General features: G+C 47.9%; 1 protein-coding gene across 10 annotated transcripts in view; it reads left to right on the forward strand.

Moving 5' to 3' along the window:
• LOC139259794 (RNA-binding motif, single-stranded-interacting protein 1-like) overlaps positions 1-22,969 on the forward strand; it is a 769,398-nt gene that overhangs the window by 233,391 nt on the left and 513,038 nt on the right. For 2 of the 10 annotated variants that reach the window (XM_070875549.1, XM_070875551.1), the window contains exon 1: positions 22,544-22,626. The exons of the other annotated variants lie outside the window; for them this stretch is intronic. In XM_070875549.1, the coding sequence (XP_070731650.1) occupies positions 22,555-22,626 (72 nt within the window). In that variant the 5' untranslated portion in view covers positions 22,544-22,554. Of the gene's footprint in view, positions 1-22,543; positions 22,627-22,969 lie in introns of those variants that run through there. 10 annotated transcript variants of the gene reach the window in all.

The following is a 22,969-nucleotide window of genomic DNA, read 5'->3' on the forward strand; positions in this document are numbered from 1 at the left end:
GCCCTAAATCTGCCTTCCTGATCTTCTGATTGTTGCATTTTGGTGTGCCCCAGTTCTCTGTCATTAATATGGATTATATTTTCCATCCATCAGAACCAGATGAAGTTTCTGTCAACCTCATTTCTGTTCTTGGACTATGAATATTGACTCTATTATCATCTGCATTATTCTTCCTTAAGGGGGCACATTTTCTGTTGCATCGCTGGAATACTGGAGGGTCCTTGAGTGTTTTTGGGCTACCAGCTCCGGTTCTGGAGACTGCTAAACTCGCTTTCCCTGGAAACATATTGGCTAGTGTAGAAAATGTACTTGTGGTGGTAACTTTTCTACTAGCAGTCATTTATCTATGTAGTTGGACCCCAGGATAGGGTTGCCAACTGTGATTGGAGGCATTCCTGAAGATTTGATCAAGTGACGTTCTGGTCACAATTCCCCACTCCCCAATCTCCACCTTACCCCCAATCTCCCTCTCTCCTTGAGCCCCCATTCCCAGTCTATATCTCTCCCCCCAGTCTCCATCTCTCTCCGATCCCCCATTCCCCAGTCCCCATCTTTCGCTGAACCCCAATTCTCCAGTCTCAATCTCTGCCTCCATACCCAGTCTCCCTCTCTTCCCAAGCCCCCATTCCCCAGTCTCCCTCTCTCACTGAACCCCCAGTCTACATCCCTCCTCCAGCCCCTATTTCCCAGTCTCCATCTCCCCCCCCCCCCGCAGCCTCCATTCCCCAGTTTCCCTCTCTCCGAGGCCCCATTCTCCAGTCTCCATCTCTTCCCAAACCCCCATTCGCGTCCCTATCTCTCCGCGAGCTCCCAGTCTCCAGTCTCTTCCATTGAGGGGTGGTAAGGCCAATTCTGCGGCGGGCGCAGGACTTCCAAGCTGGGGGCTAAAATTCCCTGCCCCAGAAGGTTACCGCCCCCGGGAGGCGGGGGCGGGGGATGGAGGGGAGAGTGGTGGAGGTGGGGGGCGGAGAAACCCATGGCGGGGGACAGGAGGGGCCACATTGCAGCAAGGTCTGGTGGGGCGAAGTGTGTTGGAGGGGCGGGCCTTGGGGCTCTGTGCCTCGGTGCGGGGAGTGTTCAGAGTGGGGTGGACGGGTTGACTGCGCAGATGGCGGTTGGTGGATGTGGTGTGGTTGGCGTCGCGGGGGCGTGGCTCCGGGGTGGCCGGGGCTGGGGGCTCGACATCCGGGGGTATTCAGCATTTGGGAAGGATTCTGACGGGACGGGGCGGATTGGGTGCTGGGGGTGTGTGTTCCCGGTGTTGGGTGGGTCAGGAGCCGGGGGTGGGGGGGGGGGGGTGGGCTGTTTGGAGCTGGGATTAGGAGAGACTTCTTCATTCGGGGAGTTGTTGGCCTGTGGGGTTCCCTGCCGCGGAGAGTTGTTGATGCCAGTTCATTGGATGTGTTCGGGAGGGAGTTGGATGTGGTCCTTCCGGCCGGGGGGGTCAGGGGGGTGTGGAGGGGGCGTGGGGGGGAGGTACTGGCGTGGGTGATCAGCCATGATCTTGTTGAATGGCAGTGCAGGCTCGAAGGGCCGAATGGCCTACTCCTGCACCTATTTTCTATGTTTCTATGTCTCCATCTCTCCCTGAGCTCCCATTCTATAGTCTCCATCTCGCTCCGAGCCCCCATTCTCCAGTCTCATCTCTCTGAGCCCCCATTCCCCAGCCTCCCCGAGACCCCATTCTCTAGTCTCATCGCTCTGAGCCCCCATTCCCCAGTCTCCCCGAGCCCCCAATCCTCTATCCCCCCCAAGCACCTATTTCCCAGTTTCCTTCTCACCCCAGCCCCATTCCCCAGTCTCCTTTTCACCCCAGTCCCATTCCCCAGTCTCCATCTCATCCTGTGCCCCCATTCCCCAGTCAGCATCTTTCCCTGAGCCTCCAGTATTCCTCTCTCGCTGAGCCCCCATTCCCCAGTATGCCTCTCGCCTCCAGTCTCCATCTCACTCCAGCTCCCATTCCTGTCTTCTCCCCATCTCCATCTCTCCATCTCCATCTCTCCCCAAGCTCCCATTACCAGTCCCAGACACTCCCCAAGCTCACCATCTCTCCCCGAGCCCCCAGTCTCCCTCTCCCTAAGTTCCAATTCCCCAGTCTTCATTTCTCCCACCAGCCCCCATTCTATAGTCTCCATCTCTCGCCAAACCCCATTCTCCAGTCTCTTCTCTCCGAGCCTCAATTACCCAGTCTCTGTCTCTCCTGAGCCCCTGGTCTTCATCTCTCCATGAACCCCTATTCCCCAGTCTCCTTCCCACTTCAGCCCTATTCCTCAGTCTCTTTTTTACCCCAGCCCCATTCTCCAGTCTCCTTCTCACCCCAGCCCCATTCCCCAGTCTCCTTCTCACCCCAGCCCCATTCCCCAGTCTCCATCTCATCCTGTTCCCCCAATCTCCAGTCGCCATCTCTTCCTGAGCCTCACGTATGCCTCTCTCCCCGAGCCTCCAGTCTCCCTCTCCCTAAGTTTCAATTCCCCAGTCTTCATTTTTCCCACCAGCCCCCATTTCCCAGTCTCTGTCCATCGCCGAATCCCGACTCCTGAGCTCCTCCCGAGGTCCCCTGATTGCTGACTACTGAGCCCCTCGACTTCTGAAGTCCCATGGACTCCTGACCCTCTATTGTTCATGCCACCAGCTGGTTCCAGTTCTGCAATGGTAGGGGTGACATCACTGGGGCAGAGGCGGGAAAGTACATCGTGGAGCCTAGTGTAATTTCCACCTGAATGAAAACTGATGGGGAGATAGAATGGTGTCCCAAAGTTCATTCACCCTGCACAGATTGCAGTGCTGAAGCGCATGCGCGAACTGGCGATATAACAAACTTTTCTCGCAAGTTGCCAAGGGAGAGGAATCGCCAATTTCAGAAGACTCTAGCCAAAACCGGGCGGGTTAAGAACCCTATGTATTCCTGCTTGAACAGTGAACATAAGGGCACTTATACTATGAAACTCTGGTTATTTTCCTTGCTTATGTCTCTTTTTTTTGCAGATGCTGTTCTATGAGGTTGAAACATTTATAAACAATTTTAAAATGTACTTTTGATAAAATAACAAGAAATAAACATATTATTAGCCCAGATTTTGAGGTTGTAATGACAGCGAAACTGTCGGCGTTCACCGGCATCACTCTGTGAAACTGACAGCAACTTCTGGTATCCGCACATGCGCAATTAATTATGGAAATCCAGAAGTTGCTGTCAGTGATTCCCTGCTCCTCCACAGGATGCGCTTTTAACGTCCCCACAGACCGCAACGTTTAGAAATCAATTAACTGAGGTGGACTTCCTCTTTTACGCCGTAATATCACTGTTAAAAACCCCAGAAAAAGTTAAGCTTTGTTAAATTAGGTATAACTGAGTTTTCAAATGTTATTAAGTCGTAACTACTCCTGAACTACCTCTCTGGTCCAGAAAAACTGGTTTCATATTTGTGGAATGTCAAATTCTTCCATTATGATAAAATTCTATAGGTTTTTAATATGTTTTTTTTTAAGTTTGTTTATGATATTTCAGCTTCTATCTTAATCCCATGAGTATGTCCCAATCTTTATTTCACTGTCTATAAAATTTATAAAAAGTGAAGGATAATCAGTGTTTTTTACTTCCTCGTTTGCTGTCTGAATATTCTCCAAATATGATTGGCTGCCTAGCCTGCTTGATGACATCACTGTTGCTGAACGTTGGAGATCCCCTACAGTTGGAACCTGAATGAAATTAACGTCAGGAAAGGTGATATCGACGTCACAGCGTTGTGGACAGCTTTCTTCGAGATCAGCAGCAAGTGCAGTGACTTTGCTGCTGACTGTAAAATCCAGGCCATACAAGCTGATTTCCTACAGTGTTGCTCATAGGTAGTTTGTGATCTGGGCACAGTTGTGGTGTTTAGCTGCAAAGATAGAGCTGCGTTTGAGCTGACCTGCCTATGGTCAAGGATCCCTGTGGGGAATTGATCTCAACACGGATATCATGAGGTTAATTAGAGGTTCATTGCTGAATTTAATTTCTGTAGATTGGCAGCTGCATGTAAATTCTGGGCCTTTGTACTTGGGGGGACAGAACAGGTTATCAAAATCATAAAGTCCAACAGAATATAACTGTCCTTTTTCTGTTTTTATATATTTGACAATTTGCAGTGTGACATGAAATGTAATGGATTCAATAGATGCAAAATTTTATATACATATATATATATAAACGTAAACGGTATCATAGTGGTTCAGTTACAGGACGAGTAATCCAGAGGCTTGGACTAATGATCCGAAGACGTGAGTTCAAATCCCACCATGGCAGCTGTGGAATTTAAATTCAGTTAATTAAATAAATCCGGAATAAACAGCAATGTGGTTGACTCTTAACTGCCCTCTGAAATGGTCCAGCAAGCCATTCAGTTGTAACAAACGGCAATGAAAAACAATAATAATAAGAAGACCGGTCTGACCACCCCATATCAACTTCGGCACCGGCTTCGGACACGACAACGACACTCCCAGCCCAATCGACCCTGCAAAGTCCTCCTCATTAACATCTGGGGACTTGTGCCAAAATTGGGAGAGCTGTCCCACAGACTAGTCAAGCAAACAGCCTGACATAGTCATACTCAGAATCAATGTCCCAGACTCCTCCATCACCATCCCTGGGTATGTCCTGTCCCACCGGCAAGACAGATCCACCCGAGGTGGCTATACAGTGATATACAGTCGGGAGGAAGTGGGCCTGGGTGTTCTCAACATTGACTCCGGACCCCATGAAGTCACATGACTTCAGGTCAAGCATGGTCAAGGAAATCGCCTGCTGATTACTGCCTCCTGCCCTCCCTCAGGGCTGTAGTAATACCTGCTCTCCTGTATGGCTCAGAGACATGGACCATGTACAGCAGACACCTCACGTTGCTGGAGAAATATCACCAACGATGTCTCCGCAAGATCCTACAAATCCCCTGGGAGGACAGGTGCACCAACATCAGCGTCCTTGTCCAGGCTAACATCCCCAGCATTGAAGCACTGACCACACTCGATCAGCTCCGCTGGGCAGGCTACATAGTTCGCATGCCAGACACGAGACTCTCAAAGCAAGTGCTCTACTCGGAGCTCCTTCATGGCAAACAAGCCAAAGATGGGCAGCGGAAACATTACAAGGACGCCCTCAAAGCCTCCCTGATAAAGTGCGACATCCCCACTGACACCTGGGAGTCCCTGGCCCAAGACCGCCCTAACTAGAGGAAGTGCATCCGAGAGGGCGCTGAGCACTTCGAGTCTCAACGCCGAGAGCATGCAGAAATCAAGCGCAGGCAGCGGAAAGAGCATGCGGCAAACCAATCTCACCCACCCCTTCCCTCAACGACTATCTGTCCCACCTGTGACAGAGTTTGTGGCTCTCGTATTGGACTGTTCAGCCACCAAAGAACTCACTTCAGGAGTGGAAGCAAGTCTTGATGATTCCGAGGGACTGCCTATGATGATGATGCCCTCCCTCAGCTGATGAATCAGTACTCCTCCATGTTGAACACCACTTGGAAGAAGCACTGAGAGTAGCCAGGGCACAGAATGTACTCTGTGGAGGACTTCAATGTCCATCACATTGGCTCGGTAGCATCACCACAGACCGAGCTGGCTGAGTCCTGACTGGGCCTGTGAGAGGTGGTGAAAGAACCAACACAAGGGAGAAACCTACTTGACCTCGTCCTCACCAATCTACCTGTTGCAGATGCATCTGTCTACAACAGCATTGATAGCAGTGATCACCGCACATTGTGGAGATGAAGTCACGTCTTCACACTGAAGACACCAGCCTCGTGTTGTGTGGCACTACTACCGTGCTAAATGGGATAGATTTAGAACAGATCTAGCAGCTCAAAACTTGGCATCCATGAGGCGCTGTGGGCCATCAGCAGCAGCAGAATTGTATTCCACTACAATCTGTAACCTCATTGCCTGGCTTATCCCTCATTCTACCATTACCATCAAGCCAAGGGACCAACCCTCGTTCAATGAGGAGTGCAGAAGAGCATTGCAGGAGAAGCACCAGGTGTACATAAAAATGAGGTACCAACCTGGGGAAGTTGCAACACAGGACTAAGCAGCAGAAGCAGCATACTATGAACAGAGCTAAGCGATCCCACAAACAAAGGATCAGATCAAAGCTCTGCAGTCCTACTACATCCAATCATGAATGGTGGTGGACAATTAAACAACTAACTGGATGAGGAGGCTCCATGAATATCCCCATACTCAATGATGGCGGAGCCCAGCACGCAAATGCAAAAGACAAGGCTGCAGTATTTGCAACCATCTTCAGCCAAAAGTGTCGAGTGGCTGATCCATGTTGGCCTCCTCCTGAGGTCCTCACCATCACAGAAGCCAGTCTTCAGCCAATTTGATTCACTCCATGTGATATCAGTAAGCGGCTGAGTGCACTGGATACAGCAAAGGCTATGAGCCCCGACAACATCCCGGCTGTTGTGCTGAAGACATGCTCCAAAACTAGCTGCACCTCTAGCCAAACTGTTCCAGTACAGCTAGAACACTGACATCTACTTGACAAGGTGGAAAACTGCCCAGGTATGTCCTGTTCACAAAAAGCAGGACAAATCCAATCCGACCAATTACCGCCCCATCAGTTTACTCTCAATCATCAACAACACCAACAACAACAACAGCTTGTAATTTATATAGTGTCTTTAACGAAGTGAAACGCCCAAGGCGCTTCACAGGAGTATCGAGATAAAACAATTTGGCACCGGGCCGTATAAGTAGAAATTAGCACAGTCAAAGAGGTAAGTTTTAAGGAGCGTCTTGAAGGAGGAAAGAGAGGCTGAGAGGTTTCGGCCAGGAGTTCCAGAGCTTCGGACCTAGGCAAAAGAAGGCACGGCCACCAATGGTTGAGCGATTATAATCAAGGATACTCAAGAGGGCATAGAAACATAGAAACATAGAAAATAGGTGCAGGAGCAGGCCATTCAGCCCTTCTAGCCTGCACCGCCATTCAACGAGTTCATGGCTGAACATGAAACTTCAGTACCCACTTCCTGCTTTCACGCCATACCCCTTGATCCCCCGAGTAGTAAGGACTTCATCTAACTCCCTTTTGAATATATTTAGTGAATTGGCCTCAACTACTTCCTGTGGTAGAGAATTCCACAGGTTCACCACTCTCTGGGTGAAGAAGTTTCTCCTTATCTCGGTCCTAAATGGCTTACCCCTTATCCTTAGACTGTGACCCCTGGTTCTGGACTTCCCCAACATTGGGAACATTCTTCCTGCATCCAACCTGTCCAAACCCGTCAGAATTTTAAACGTTTCTATGAGGTCCCCTCTCACTCTTCTGAACTCCAGTGAATATAAGCCCAGTTGATTCAGTCTTTCTTGATAGGTCAGTCCCACCATCCCGGGAATCAGTCTGGTGAATCTTCGCTGCACTCCCTCAACAGCAAGTATGTCCTTCCTCAAGTTAGGAGACCAAAACTGTACACAATACTCCAGGTGTGGCCTCACCAAGGCCCTGTACAACTGTAGCAACACCTCCCTGCCCCTGTACTCAAATCCCCTCGCTATGAAGGCCAACATGCCATTTGCTTTCTTAACCGCCTGCTGTACCTGCATGCCAACCTTCAATGACTGATGTACCATGACACCCAGGTCTCGTTGCACCTTCCCTTTTCCTAATCTGTCACCATTCAGATAATAGTCTGTCTCTCTGTTTTTACCACCAAAGTGGATAACCTCACATTTATCCACATTATACTTCATCTGCCACGCATTTGCCCACTCACCTAACCTATCCAAGTCACTCTGTAGCCTCATAGCATCCTCCTCGCAGCTCACACTGCCACCCAACTTAGTGTCATCCGCAAATTTGGAGATACTACATTTAATCCCCTCGTCTAAATCATTAATGTACAATGTAAACAGCTGAGGCCCCAGCACAGAACCCTGCGGTACCCCACTAGTCACTGCCTGCCATTCCGAAAAGTACCCATTTACTCCTACTCTTTGCTTCCTGTCTGACAACCAGTTCTCAATCCACGTCAGCACACTACCCCCAATCCCATGTGCTTTAACTTTGCACATTAATCTCCTGTGTGGGACCTTGTCGAAAGCCTTCTGAAAGTCCAAATATACCACATCAACTGGTACTCCTTTGTCCACTTTATTGGAAACATCCTCAAAAAATTCCAGAAGATTTGTCAAGCATGATCTCCCTTTTACAAATCCATGCTGACTTGGACCTATCATGTCACCATTTTCCAAATGCGCTGCTATGACATCCTTAATAATTGATTCCATCATTTTACCCACTACTGAGGTCAGGCTGACCGGTCTATAATTCCCTGCTTTCTCTCTCCCTCCTTTTTTAAAAAGTGGGGTTACATTGGCTACCCTCCACTCGATAGGAACTGATCCAGAGTCAATGGAATGTTGGAAAATGACTGTCAATGCATCCGCTATTTCCAAGGCCACCTCCTTAAGTACTCTGGGATGCAGTCCATCAGGCCCTGGGGATTTATCGGCCTTCAATCCCATCAATTTCCCCAACACAATTTCCCGACTAATAAAGATTTCCCTCAGTTCCTCCTCCTTAATAGACCCTCTGACCACTTTTATATCCGGAAGGTTGTTTGTGTCCTCCTTAGTGAATACTGAACCAAAGTACTTGTTCAATTGGTCTGCCATTTCTTTGTTCCCCGTTATGACTTCCCCTGATTCTGACTGCAGGGGACCTACGTTTGTCTTTACTAACCTCTTTCTCTTTACATACCTATAGAAACTTTTGCAATCCGCCTTAATGTTCCCTGCAAGCTTCTTCTCGTACTCCATTTTCCCTACCCTAATCAAACCCTTTGTCCTCCTCTGCTGAGTTCTAAATTTCTCCCAGTCCCCAGGTTCGCTGCTATTTCTGGCCAATTTGTATGCCACTTCCTTGGCTTTAATACTATCCCTGATTTCCCTAGATAGCCACGGTTGAGCCACCTTCCCTTTTTTATTTTTACGCCAGACAGGAATGTACAATTGTTGTAATTCATCCATGCGTTCTCTAAATGTCTGCCATTGCCCATCCACAGTCAACCCCTTAAGTATCATTAGCCAATCTATCTTAGCCAATTCATGCCTCATACCTTCAAAGTTACCCTTCTTTAAGTTCTGGACCATGGTCTCTGAATTAACTGTTTCATTCTCCATCCTAATGCAGAATTCCACCATATTATGGTCACTCTTCCCCAAGGGGCCTCGCACAATGAGATTGCTAATTAATCCTCTCTCATTACACAACACCCAGTCTAAGATGGCCTCCCCCCTAGTTGGTTCCTCGACATATTGGTCTAGAAAACCATCCCTTATGCATTCCAGGAAATCCTCCTCCACCGTATTGCTTCCAGTTTGGCTAGCCCAATCTATGTGCATATTAAAGTCACCCATTATAACTGCTGCACCTTTATTGCATGCACTCCTAATTTCCTGCAGAATTAGAGGACTGCAGACATAAGAAATAGGAGCAGGAGTAGGCCATTTGGCCCCTCAAGGCTGCTCCGCCATTCAATAAGATCATGGCTGATCTGATCATGGACTCAGCTCCACTTCCCTGCCTGCTCCCCATAACCCTTCACTCCCTTATCGCTCAAAAATCTGGCTATCTCCACCTTAAATATATTCAATGACCCAGCCTCCACAGTTCTCTGGAGCAAAAAATTCCATAGATTTACAATCCTCTGAGAGAAAATATTTCTCATCTCAATTTTAAATGGGTGGCCCCTTATTCTGAGACTATGTCCCCTAGTTTTAGTTTTAGTTTCCCCTATGAGATATTCTCTCTGCATCCACCTTGTCGAGCCCCCTCATTATCTTATAAGTTTCAATAAGATCACCTCTCATTCTTCTGAACTCCAATGTGTATCAGTCCAACCTACTCAACCTATCCTCATAAGTCAACACCCTCATCTCCGGAATCAACCTAGTGAACCTTTTCTGAACTGCCTCCAATGCAAGTATATCCTTCCTTACATGCAGGGACCAAAACTGCACGCAGTACTTCAGGTGTGGCCTCACCAATACCCTTGCAGTTGTAGCAGGACTTATCTGCTTTTATACTCTATCCCCTTTGCACTAAAGGCCAACATTCCATTTGCCTTCCTGATTACTTGCTGTACCTGCATACTCACTTTTTGTGTTCCGTGCACAAGGACCCCCAGGTTTCTCTGTATTGCAGCACTTTGCAATTTTTCTCCATTTAAATTATAATTTGCTTTTCTATTATTTCTGCCAAAGTGGATAACTTCACATTTTCCCACATTATACTCCATATGCCAAATGTTTGCCCACTCACTTAGCCTGTCTATATCCCTTTGCAGATGTTTTGTGTCCTCCTCACAATTTGCTCTCCCACCCATCTTTGTATCATCAGCAAACTTGGCTACATTATACTCGGTCCCTTCATTCAAATCATTAATATAGTTTGTAAATAGTTGAGGACCCAGCACCGATTCCTGTGACACCCCGCTAATCACTGTTTGCCAAACGGAAAATGACTCATTTATCCCGACTCTCTATTTTCTGTTAGTTAGCCAATCCTCTATCCATGCTAATATATTACCCCCAACCCCGTGAACTTTTATCTTTTGCAGTCACTCTTATGTGGCACCTTATCAAATGCCTTCTAGAAATCCAAATACACCACATCCACTGGTTCCCCCTTGTCCACCCTGCTAGTTATATCCTCAAAGAACTCCAGTAAATTTGTCAAACATGATTTCCCTTTCATAAAACCATGCTAACTCTGCTTGATTGAATCATGCTTTTCCAAATGTCCCGCTACTGCTTCCTTAATAATGGACTCCAACATTTTCCCAACGACAGATGTTAGGCTAACTGGTCTATAGTTTCCTGCTTTTTGTCTGTCTCCTTTTTTAAATAGGGGCGTTACATTTGCGGTTTTCCAATCTGCTGGGACCGCCCCAGAATCCAGGGAATTTTGGTATATTACAACCAATGCAGCCACTATCTCTGCAGCCACTTCTCTTAAGACCCTAGGATGTGAGGCATCAGGTCCAGGGGACTTGTCCGCCTTTAGTCCCATTATTTTACCGAGTACTACTTCATTAGTGATAGTGATTGTATTAAGTTCCTCCCTACTTGGGAGGTTGTGGGGCTGGAGGAGATTACAGAGATAGGGAAGGGCGAGGCCATGGAGGAATTTGAAATTAACGATGAGAATTTTGAAATTGAGGCATTGCTTAACCAATTTAGGTCAGCGAACACAGGAGTGATGGGTGAACGGGACTTGGTGCGAGTTAGGACACGGGCAGCCAAGTTTTGGATCACCTCTAGCTTATGTAGGGTAGAATGCTGGAGGCCAGCCAGGAATGCATTGTCACAGTCACAAAGGATGCCATTTATGACTACAATGAGAGCCGTTTCGGTCCTGTGGCAAGCACGGAATCTGGACTGGAGGGATTCAAACATGGCACCAAGGTTGCGAACAGCTTGGTTCAGCCTCAGACAGAAGTTGGGAAGAGGGATGAAGTCAGTGGCTAGGAAATGGAGTTTGTGGCGGGGATTGAAAACAATGGCTTCGGTCTTCCCAATATTCAATTGGAGAAAATTTCTGCACATCCAGAACTGGATGGCGGACAAGCAGTCTGCAAATTTAGAGACTGTGAAGGGGTCGAGAGAAGTGGTATTGAGGTAGAACTGGGTGTCATCAGCGTACATGTGGAAACTGACACTGTGTTTTCGGATGATGTCGCCAAGGGGAAACATGTAGATGAGAAATAGAATGGGACCAAGGATAGATCCTTGGGGGACATCAGAGGTAATGATGCAGTGGCAGAAAGAGAAGCCATTTCAGGTGATTCTCTGGCTATAGTTAGATAGGTAACAATGGACCCAGGCAAGTGCAGTCCCAGCCAGTTGGATGACAGTGCAGAGATGTTGGAGAAGGATAGAGTGCTCAACCGTGTCAAAGACTGCAGAGAAGTCAAGGAGGAGGAGGGATAGTTTGTCTTTGTCACAGTCACAAAAGATGTCATTTGTGACTTCAATGAGTGCCGTTTCAGTACTGTGGCAGGCACGGAATCCAGATTGGGGGGATTCAAACATGGAATTGTGGGAAAGGTGGGCGCGGATTTGGGAGGTGACAACACATTCAAGGACTTTGAAGAGGATAGGGCGGTTAGAGATGCAGCGGTAGTTTGCAAGGACGGAGGGGTCGAAGGTTGTTTTTTTTGAAGAGAGGGGTGATGACAGCAGATTTAACGGAGAGGGGGACAGTACCGGAGGAGAGAGAACCGTTAACAACCTCAGCTAACATGGGAGCCAGAAAAGGAAGTTGAGTGGTCAGCAGTTTGGTGGGAATAGGGTCAAGGGAGCAGGAAGTGGATCTCAGACAGGATGAGCTCAGAAAGGTCATGAAGGGAGATTGGAGAGAAGCTGGAGAAAGGGTCAGGGCTAGGGTAGGAGGGATCCTTCGAGGAAGTTTGGCCCAGTGAGCTAGGGGAAGGAAGGGAAAGGCAGAGGCAGTTGAATGGATGGTCTCAGTCATCAGCAAAGTGATGGAAAGTGTCGTTGACAGTGCTATCAAGTAGCACTTACGCACCAATAAACCTGGTCACCGATGCTCAGTTTCAGTTCTGCCAAGACCACTTGGCTCCAGACCTCATTACAGCCTTGGTCTAAACATAGACAAAAGAGCTGAGTTCTAGAGGTGAGGTGAGAGTGACTGCCCTTGACATCAAGGCAGCATTTGACCGAGTGTGGCATCAAGGAGCCCAAGTAAAACTGAATTCAATGAGAATCGGGGAAAACTCTCCACTGACTGGAGTCATACCTAGCACAAAGGAAGATGGTTGTGGTGGTTGGAGGTCAATCATCCCAGTCCCAGGACATCGCTGCAGGAGTCCCTCAGGGCAGTGTCCTAAGCCCAACCATCTTTAGCTGCTTCATTAATGACCTTCCCTCCATCATAAGGTCAGAAGTGGGGATGTTCGCTGATGAGTACACAGTGTTCAGTTCCATTCGCAACTCCTCAGAAAATGAAGCAGTCCATACCCGCATGCAGCAAACCCTGGACAACATTCAGACTTGGGCTGATAAGTGGCAGGTTACATTCGCACCACACAAGTGCCAGGCAATGACTATCTCCGACATGCGAGAGTGTAACCACTGCCCCTTGACATTCAACGGCATTACCATCGCTGAATCCTCCACCATCAACATTCTGGGGGTCACCATTGACCAGAAACTTAACTGGACCAGCCACATAAACACTGTGGCAACAAGAGCGGGTCAGAGGCTGGATATTCTGCAGTGAGTGTCTCAGCTCCTGACTCCCCAAAGCCTTTCCACAATCTACAGGGCACAAGTCAGGAGTGGATGAGTGCAGCTCCAACGGAATCCAGTTGATTCCGGGGATGAGGAGGTTGACTTGAGGAAAGGTTGAGTAGGTTGGGCCTGTACTCATTGGAATTCAGAAGAATGAGAGGTGATCTTATCGAAACGTATTATATTATGAGGGGGCTTGACAAGGTAGATGCAGAGAGGATGTTTCTACTGATGGGGGAGACGAGAACTAGAGGGCATGATCTTAGAATAAGGGGCCGCCCATTTAAAACAGAGATGAGGAGAAATTTCTTCTCTGAGGGTTGTAAATCTGTGGAATTCGCTGCCTCAGAGAGCTGTGGAAGCTGGGACATTGAATAAATTTAAGACAGAAATAGACAGTTTCTTAAACAATAAGGGGTTATGGGAGCGGGCAGGGAAGTGGAGCTGAGTCCATGATCAGATCAGCCATGATCTTATTGAATACGGAGCACGCTCGAGGGGCCGTATGGCCTGATCCTGTTCCTATTTCTTATGTTCTAATACTCAAGAAGCTCAACAACATCTAGGACAAAGCAGCGTGCTTGGTTTGCACCCCATCCACCACCTTCAACATTCACTCCCTCCACCACCGGCACACCGTTGATGCAGTGTGTACCATCTACAAGATGCACTGCAGCAACTCGCCAAGGCTTCATCAACAGCAGCTCCCAAACCCACAACCTCTATCACCGAGAAGGACAAGGGCAGCAGGCGCATGCGAACACCATCCCGTCCAAGTTCCTCTCCAAGTTACACAACATCCTAACTTGGAAATAAATCGCCGTTCCTTCATCGCCGTTGGGTCAAAATCCTGGAACTCCCTCCCTAACAGCACTAGGGGAGTGCCTTCATCACACGGACTGCATCAGTTCAAGAAGACGGCTCACCACCACCTTCTCAAGGGCAATTAGGGATGGACAATAAGTACTGGCCTTGCCAGCAATGCCCACATCCCAGGAACGAGTAAAAAAAATCAAATGCAGTCTGAGATCAGTAATGACACCAGATTATAATTAGTGTGAAAAATAACTGCCCACATTTTCTAAAGTAAAACATGAAATTACATTTGCTAAATTCATTTATGAACAGACAAAATACAAAATTGATGCGAGACCAGTCAATTTCATCATGTTCTACAGTGAGAGTGAAGACCAAATGTGATCTCAACCATCAAAATCTTTATTTTCACCACTTTCCAGTCTTGGACAAATTCGTGTGCACCTTCGGAAGTGGCTTAGTGTGTTGCACTGAATGGTGAGACGTAACAGTTCCTCCAGCAATGGTGTTCAGTGTGAAAGGAATGGCCATTGTAAGTGTTATCTATGTAAACATTACCAATGTGTAAGACTTGCCACCAGGGGGCGCACTTGTGGGAGACCCAAGGGTCACCTGCACACCCTGGGCAAGCAGGTATAAAAGGCAGACCACCATGTTGCCTCCTCACTCTGGAGTTACAATAAAGAGACCAAGGTCACAACAGTTTGAATTTAAGATGTACAGTCTTATGGAGTTATTCTAAACGTAACAATAGGCAACGGGTAACAGATCACGAACTTTCACACTGTTATGGCTGCCGTTGGTATCCTTGAGAGATTTGTTGAGGGTGATGATTGGGAAGCCTTCGTTGAATGTCTTGACCAATACTTCATGGCCAATGAGCTGGAAAAGGAGGAAACTGCGGTCAAGCGCAGGGCGATTCTCTTCACCATTTGCGGGTCCACGATATATGGCCTCATCAAAAATCTGCTAGCACCGATGAAGCCAACGGAGAAGACATGTGAAGAGTTGTGCACGCTGGTTCGGGAACACCTCAAACCGCTGGCCAGGTATCGCTTTTACACGCACCACCGCTCCGAGGGCCAGGACGTGGTGAGCTATGTCGCCGACCTAAGACACCTTGCGGGACCGTGCGTGTTTGCTGAATTTTGGGGGAAATGTTGCGGGACTTTTTCCTGCTTGGAATCGGCCACGAGGTCAGTCTTCGCAAACTGCTGTCTGCCGAATCCCAAGATCTGAGCAAGGAGTTCACGATAGCCCAGGTTTTTATGTCCATGATCGATAACACTAAACAGATATCATTGCAGCATCGGAACTCACCGGCAAGTACTGTGCATAAAATAACGCCTTCAGCAGGCAGAACTCTACATGGCAGGGCCTACACGCCCACAGATGCCAGACCTAGGATGACTCAGAGTCCGCCGTGGGGTGTGAATGCAAATCCATTTGCACCATGTTGGCGCTGCGGGGGCAATCATCGAGCCCATCAATGTTGATTCAAGCACTACGTGTGCAAGGGTTGTGGAGCAATGGGGCACCTCCAGTGAATGTGCAGACGTGCTGCGACTCACTAAGTGGCAGAGTCGGCAGAAGATGACCGATCCGGCGCAGATCGCACTGAACAAGTAAGAGAGGCAACTCAACCCGAGGCTGAAGAGGAAGTTATGGGGTACACACCTTCACCACTAAGAGCCCGCTGATAATGTTAAAAGTCAAATTAAATGGCATTCCAGTTTCCAAGGAATTGGACGGGGAGCGAGTCAATCAATTATGAGCCAGAAGGCTTTTGAGAAATTGTGGGGCAACAAGGCACAAAGGCCAAAACTAAGCCCGATCTACACCAGGCTGTGCACTTACACCAAAGAACTCATACCAGTCATTGGCAGTGCAGCAGTGAAGGTATCGTACAATGGAGCTGTGCATGATTTACCACTATGGGTTGTACCAGGCAATGGCCCAATGCTGTTCGGCAGAAGCTGGCTAGGAAAGATCCGATGGAACTAGGACGACATCAAAGCACTGTCTTCGGAGGATGACGCCTCGTGCGCCCCAATGCTAAACAAATTCCAGTCGTTATTCGAGCCAGGCATCGGCAACTTTACAGGAGCCAAAGTGCAGATCCATCTAGTCCCTGATGCACAACTCGTTCATCACAAGGCCTGAGTGGTTTCATATATGATGCGAAAGAAAGTTGAGATTGAGCTGGACAGACTTCAACGAGAGGGGATCATATCGGCAGTCGAATTCAACGAGTGGGCAGTCCAGTTGTTACGGTGTAGAAGAGCGATGGGACGGTCAGAATCTGCTGGGACGACAAGGTCAACCGAGTCTCATTACAGGACCAGTACCCACTACCCAAAGCGGATGACCTGTTTGCAACGCTAGCAAGGGGGAAGTTGTTCACCAAGCTGGATCTAACCTCTGCTTACATGACACAGGAGCTGGCTGAACCTTCGAAAAAATTGACGTGCATCAACACGCACAGAGGACTGTTCATATACCACAGATGCCCCTTTGGGATTCGCTCGGCGGCGGCCATCTTCCAGAGGAACATGGAGAGTCTGCTGAAATCAGTTTCACACACCGTGGTGTTCCAAGATGACATCTTGATCACTGGCTGCAATAACCCCGAACACTTGCACAACCTGGAAAAGGTTCTCAAGCGACTGGACAGAGTGGGACTCAGGCTGAAACGTTCCAAGTGTGCTTTCCTGGCGCCAGAGGTCACATTTCTGGGGAGAAAGATTGCGGCGGATGGCATCAGATCCACGGACTCCAAGACGGAGGCCATCAAGAATGTCCCAGACCACAGAATGTGATGGAGCTGCGTTCGTTCTTGGGACTCCTCAACTATTTTGGTAACTTTCTACCGGGGTTGAGTACTTTGCTGGAACCACTGCATTTATTGCTACGCAAGGGTGATGACTGGGTTTAACATGGCCAGAAACCTGCTATGTTCGACCAAGTTACTTGTATTGCATGACGTAGAAACATAGAAAATAGGTGCAGGAGTAGGCCATTCGGCCCTTCGAGCCTGCACCACCATTCAATAAGATCATGGCTGATCATCCACCTCAGTACCCCTTTCCTGCTTTCTCTCTATACCCCTTGATCCCTTTAGCCGCAAGGGCCATATCTAACTCCCTATTGAATATATCTAATGAACTGGCCTGAACAACTTTCTGTGGTCGAGAATTCCACAGGTTCACAATTCTCTGAGTGAAGAAGTTTCTCCTCATCTCGGTCCTAAATGGCTTACACCTTATCCTTAGACTGTGACCTCTGGTTCTGGACTTCCCCAACATCGGGAACATTCTTCCTGCATCTAACCTGTCCAATCCCGTCAGAATTTTATATGTTTCTATGAGATCCCCTCTTATTCTTTTGAGAGTGAGGGGTAAAGCTCAAGATGCTTTTGAGAGTGAGGGGTCACGGCTCGCCATATCAGAACCTGGACTAGCCAGGACCCGGTATTATCACTAGTAAAAAGCTGCATCCTCAATGGGAGCTGGTTGGCGGTCCTAGGGGAAATGCAAGACGAATTAAGCCATTCCACCGATGCAAGGACGAAATGTCCATCCATTCGGACTGTCTCCTATGGGGGAATCATGTAATTTTGCCAAAAAAAGGCAGGGAAACGTTTATACGTGTCCTTCACAGTACCCACGCAGGCATAGTCATGATGAATGCTATCGCCAGGTCGCACGTTTGGTGGCCCGGCATTGACTCGGAGTTGGAGTCATGCATACACCAATGCAACACTTTCTTACAGTTGAGCAATGCACCAAGGGAGGCCCCACTGAGTCTGTGGTCATGGCCATCCAAACCGTGGTCAAGGGTCCACGTAGATTTCGCTGGCCCCTTTTAGGAAAGATGTTCCTAGTAGCAGTGGATGCTTACTCTAAATGGATTGATTGTGTAATAATGTCATCATCATCATCCACTGCCACCATTGAAAGCCTCTGGGCCATGTTTGCCACCCATGGTTTGCCCGACGTCCTTGTTAGTGACAATGGACCATACTTCACCAGCTCGGAATTCAACGAGTTCATGATCCACAATGGCATCAAGCATGTCAGGCCTGCGCTGTTTAAGCCTGCATCCAATGGTCAAGCAGAACGGGCAGTCTAAACCATCAAGCAGAGCTTGAAACGCGTGACGGATGGTTCCCTTCAGATCCGGTTATCTCGGATTCTGCTCAGCCAAGCACACGACCCCACTCGCTTACTGGGGTTCCCCCTGCAGAATTGCTAACGAAGAGAGCACTTAAAACCAAGCTCTCCTTAGTCCACCCGGATCTCAATGATCATGTAGAAACCTGGCGTCACCGGCATAACATGTACCACGGTTGAGCGGCTGTATCATGCGACATTGAAGTTAATGACCCTGTGTTTGTTCTTAATTATGATCATGGTCCCAAATGGGTTGCTGGCACTGTGTTAGCCAAGGAGGGGAATAGAGTGTTTGTTGTCAAACTTTTGACTGGACAAACATGCAGAAAGCACTTCGATCAGACTATCTCCGGTTCACTGACAACCAAGAACAGTTTGAAGAGGACATTGATCCACCCACACACCCCAGCCAGCAATCGACCTCGTGGTCAAACACGAGGATGAACCCACCATGCCTGACAGTCCAAGCTGACCAGCCACACCACAGCGCAGCACTGATCTGACCGACTCACCCAGGACTTCAACTCAGGCAATCAACCCGGGAATGCAGAGCCCCGAATCGCCTCAACTTGTAAATAACTTGTACATAAGACTTTGAGGGGAATGATGTTATGTATGTAAACATTACCAATGTGTAAGACTTGCCACCAGGGGCACACCTGTGGGAGACCCAAGAGTCACCTGCACACCCTGGGCAAGCAGGTATAAAAGGCAGACTATCATGCTGCCTCCTCACTCTGGAGTCACAATAAAGAGATCAAGGTCACAACAGTTTGAGCTTAAGATGTACAGTCTTGTGGAGTTATTCTAAATGGAACAGTCAGGATGCTTTCTGATGTTGTGGGTGGTGCCAACCTGGCACAGCATGTGGCAGTCATATGAGTGTACAGCGGAAAGTTATGTAAATCTTGCCATGATAAAGTCACTGGTCTCCCAAGCAGCAAAGTACTCGGGTGCTGGTGGGATCCGGCCCGTGGGTTCCTCCATCTCCTGCTCCTCCTTGTCTTCCAGCTGATGCTCCTGCTCCTCCTCATCCTCTGAAGAGACTGTGCGCTCAGAGCCTTGCTCCTCATGCAGCACTAATCCTCGCTGCTGAGCTTTGTTGTGCAGGGCGCAGCAGATCACAACTATTTTGGAGAGCCTGGCTGGTGGGTACTGAAGGACTTCTCTAAATCTGTCAAGGCATCTGAAGTGCATTTTAAGCATGCCTATTGTCTGCTCCATGATACATCTCGTGGAAATGTGACTTTCATTATATCTCTCCTGGGCCTCGTACTTGGCCTCCTCAAGGGTGTCATTCGCCACATCTTCAGTGGATAGCCCTTGACTCCAAGCAGCCAGCCAGAAAGTTGGTTTGGAGGAGCAAAGAACTGAGGGAGGGTGGACTGGTGAAAGACAACAACAACTTGTATTTATATAGCGCCTTTAACGTAGTAAAACATCCCAAGGTGCTTCACAGGAGCTTTATAAGACAAAACAAATAAATTTGACACCGAGCCACATAAGGAGACATTACGGCAGATGACCAAAAGCTTGGTCAAAGAGATAGCTTTTAAAGAGCATCTTTTTTAAGGCGCATCTTAAAGGAGGAAAGAGAGGTTGAGAGGCAGAGAGGTTTAGGGAGTGAGTTCCAGATCTTGGGGCCGAGGCAGCTGAAGGCATGGCCACCAATGATTGAGCAGTTATAATCAGGGATGCTCAAGAGGGCAGAATTTGAGGAGCGCAGACATCTCTGGAGGTTGTGAGGCTGAAAGAGATTACAGAGATAGGGAGGGGTGAGGCCATGGAGGAATTTGTAAACAAGGATGAGAATTTTGAAATTGAGGCATTGCTTAACCGGAAACCAATGTAGGTCAGCGAGCAGAGGCGTGATGGGTGAGCGGGATTTGGTGCGAGTTAGGACATGGGCTGCCAAGTTTTGGATGACCTCAAGTTTGCATAGGGTAGAATGTGGGAGGCCAAGAATGAGGGTTTCAGCAGCAGATGAGCTGAGGCAGGGGCGGAGACGTGCAATGTAATGGAAGCAAAAATTGGTGGTTTTAGTTTAGGTGAAGACGAAAGAGTCATGACAGCTGCCAGGGAATTTGGCACACACATGCATGATGATCTTCCTATGATTGCAGACCAGCTACACATTGAATGAGTGGAAGCCCTTGCGGGTTGACAAAGACTCCTGGGTGATGATGGGGTACGCTGATGGCCACGTGTACATTCGATGATGCCCTGCACCCGTGGGAAGCCAACCAGAGTGGCAAAGCCGAGCGCCCGCTCAGTAACACTGGCTTCATCAGTAGCAAAGTTGATATAATTGGCTGACTTGTCATCGGTGACCTGTGTGATGCATCTGTGGGCGACCGATTGCGAGATGCCGCAAATGTCTGCTGAGGATCCTTGGAAGGAGCCTGAGGTGACGAGGTTAAGAATGCTGGTGCCTTTGACAGCCACTGGTAAGGCATGTCCACCCGCTCCTCTGGGCTGCAGGTCTTGCTTGAGCAATGTGCAAATGTCTGCGATGACCTAGCCTGAGCCTCCTTTGGCACTGCTGATCAGTCATGTTGAGAAAGGTCATCCTCTGCCGGTATACCCTATGTTGGGGGTATCACAGCCCTATGCTGATGCCCTCTGACCTGTGCAGCGTCAGATGGTTGAGGAAAAGATTGTTGGTGCTGCTGGTTTGCCTGGTGATGCTGGTGTTGGGACTCATCGTGGTCCAAGGTGAGATAGTATAAATGGCACCCATGCTGATGGAATAGATGGCAGGTCAAGTAAAGATGCGAGAAGCAATCTGTCAATGTTGTGATAGATTCTCCCAATGAGATGAGACTGGATGGCGACTTTGCTGGAAACACTTGCAACCCGTAGAAAGCTAAATCTGTGCTGGGAATGCAGTCAGCAACAGCCCTCTGTGCCGCATCTGGTGGTTGAGGAGAAGGTTGGTAGTGGTTTTGTTGGTGCTTCTGGTGTGCCTGGTGCTGCTGGTGTTGGGGCTCATCGTGGTCCGATTTCATTTCATGCTGTCAACTAATCAGCTGGCTCAATGGCCACTCGGCTCCCACTCAAGTTGACAGCCATGGTTCCCCAGCTGCGTGAATCCCGTGGTCATGCAGGGAAATTTGAAAGTTTGGCTAAAAAAAGTGCTTAAGGTCTGACAACAAGCTGATAATCATTTATATAAGGTCGCCCGCATCTGCCATTCGAGTCGCTGCTGCACCAGCAAACACGCTAATGGAAAGGCGCGTGGGGGCAGGATGATGGAGGGTTCCTGACCCGCTCCAGCTTATCTCAAATTTCCCACCCGACCCACCTCCGATCGCGCCCGTACGGACCCCAGAAAATTCCGGCCTCTGTGTTCCTTCAACTCTGGCCTTTTACGCATTCTCAATCCCTTCCCATGCCTTCAGCTCTTTAGGCTCCACAAGTTCTGGGACTCCTTCCCTAATACTTTCTGGTTCTCGAACTCTCTCTCCTCCTTTAAAAATGTCCTTAAAGCCTACCTCCTTAAGCAATCTCTCAGTTACCCCTCCCAATATCTTCCCCTTGGCTTAGTGTCAATTTTTCTCTGAACAAGGTTCTGTGAAATGCCTTGGAATGTTTTCCTATGTGAAAGGCACTTTATAAATACAAGTTGCTGTTATTGAAATATCAATCATTACACAATGTATAGATAGGGCCATGATAGCAAGTTCGTAATTGTGAGTACTCACAGATTAAACAATTGGGAATTAGCTAATGAAGACTGGCGTCTGCATTATTTAATACCTCCAATAAAGCTTCATTATTATTACAAAGAGGTTTGCCTCCTGTCGACTATCTGTCAATGTTTTTAATTTTTGGAAAAGAGACAACCTCAATTAATCTGAACCTTTATGGATTACTCTTTCATAGTTGGGAAATATGAAAGGAAAAAATGAAAAATATTTAATAAAAGTAATAAAATCAGCATTGCATGTACAAGCCTTTATAAGATGATTAAACTTGCTATTATATAGCAATGCACCCTTCCCCCACTCGGTGTGTTGAGAGCTTATTGATTACTTCAGGGTGCTCTACTGTTTATCTCAATTGAAACAGGAGAGAAACGCAGTCACAAAGAGGCTGACTCGTGGATCTCCTTCAAGTCACCGGCTCCAGTATGCCCTCTGTGTTCTGCAGTTAGGCTTGTGTGAGGTTTGTTGGTAACAAACAAACAGCCTAGGAAGACGCAGCAAAGGAACTGAAGGAATCCTCAGTTCCTGCGCTGCAGACGGACATTTCCATCTTCATGGGTAAAGTGTGGAAACAACAGATGTACCCCCAGTATACTTATTACTATCCACAGTATCTCCCAGCCAAGGTATAGTGATTTATTTTGCAGATTTATTTTGACTGCATTATATGATACATGTATGTTGCTGTTTACTGTAACTACACATTGTTTGAGTTGAGAAAAAATTATAGAGTTTTTATGTGGTTACATGGTTAACATAACAATTTGCATTATAATTGATTTTGTGTAAGAGATAATTATTCTTAATAACCTTGTGTTCATTATGTGAATAGAGTTGGTTATACTGTACTGGATTTGAAATGTTATATCTATGTTGCAGTTCAACTGTACCACAAATTGTTTGTCAGCGATTTCTGTCATGTCCTTTTCCCAAGGTCTTTGTTTCCTGCATTAGTGAGACATGTTCTTA

Source organism: Pristiophorus japonicus, chromosome 3 (genome assembly GCF_044704955.1).
Source record: "Pristiophorus japonicus isolate sPriJap1 chromosome 3, sPriJap1.hap1, whole genome shotgun sequence".
NCBI lineage: Eukaryota > Metazoa > Chordata > Chondrichthyes > Pristiophoridae > Pristiophorus > Pristiophorus japonicus.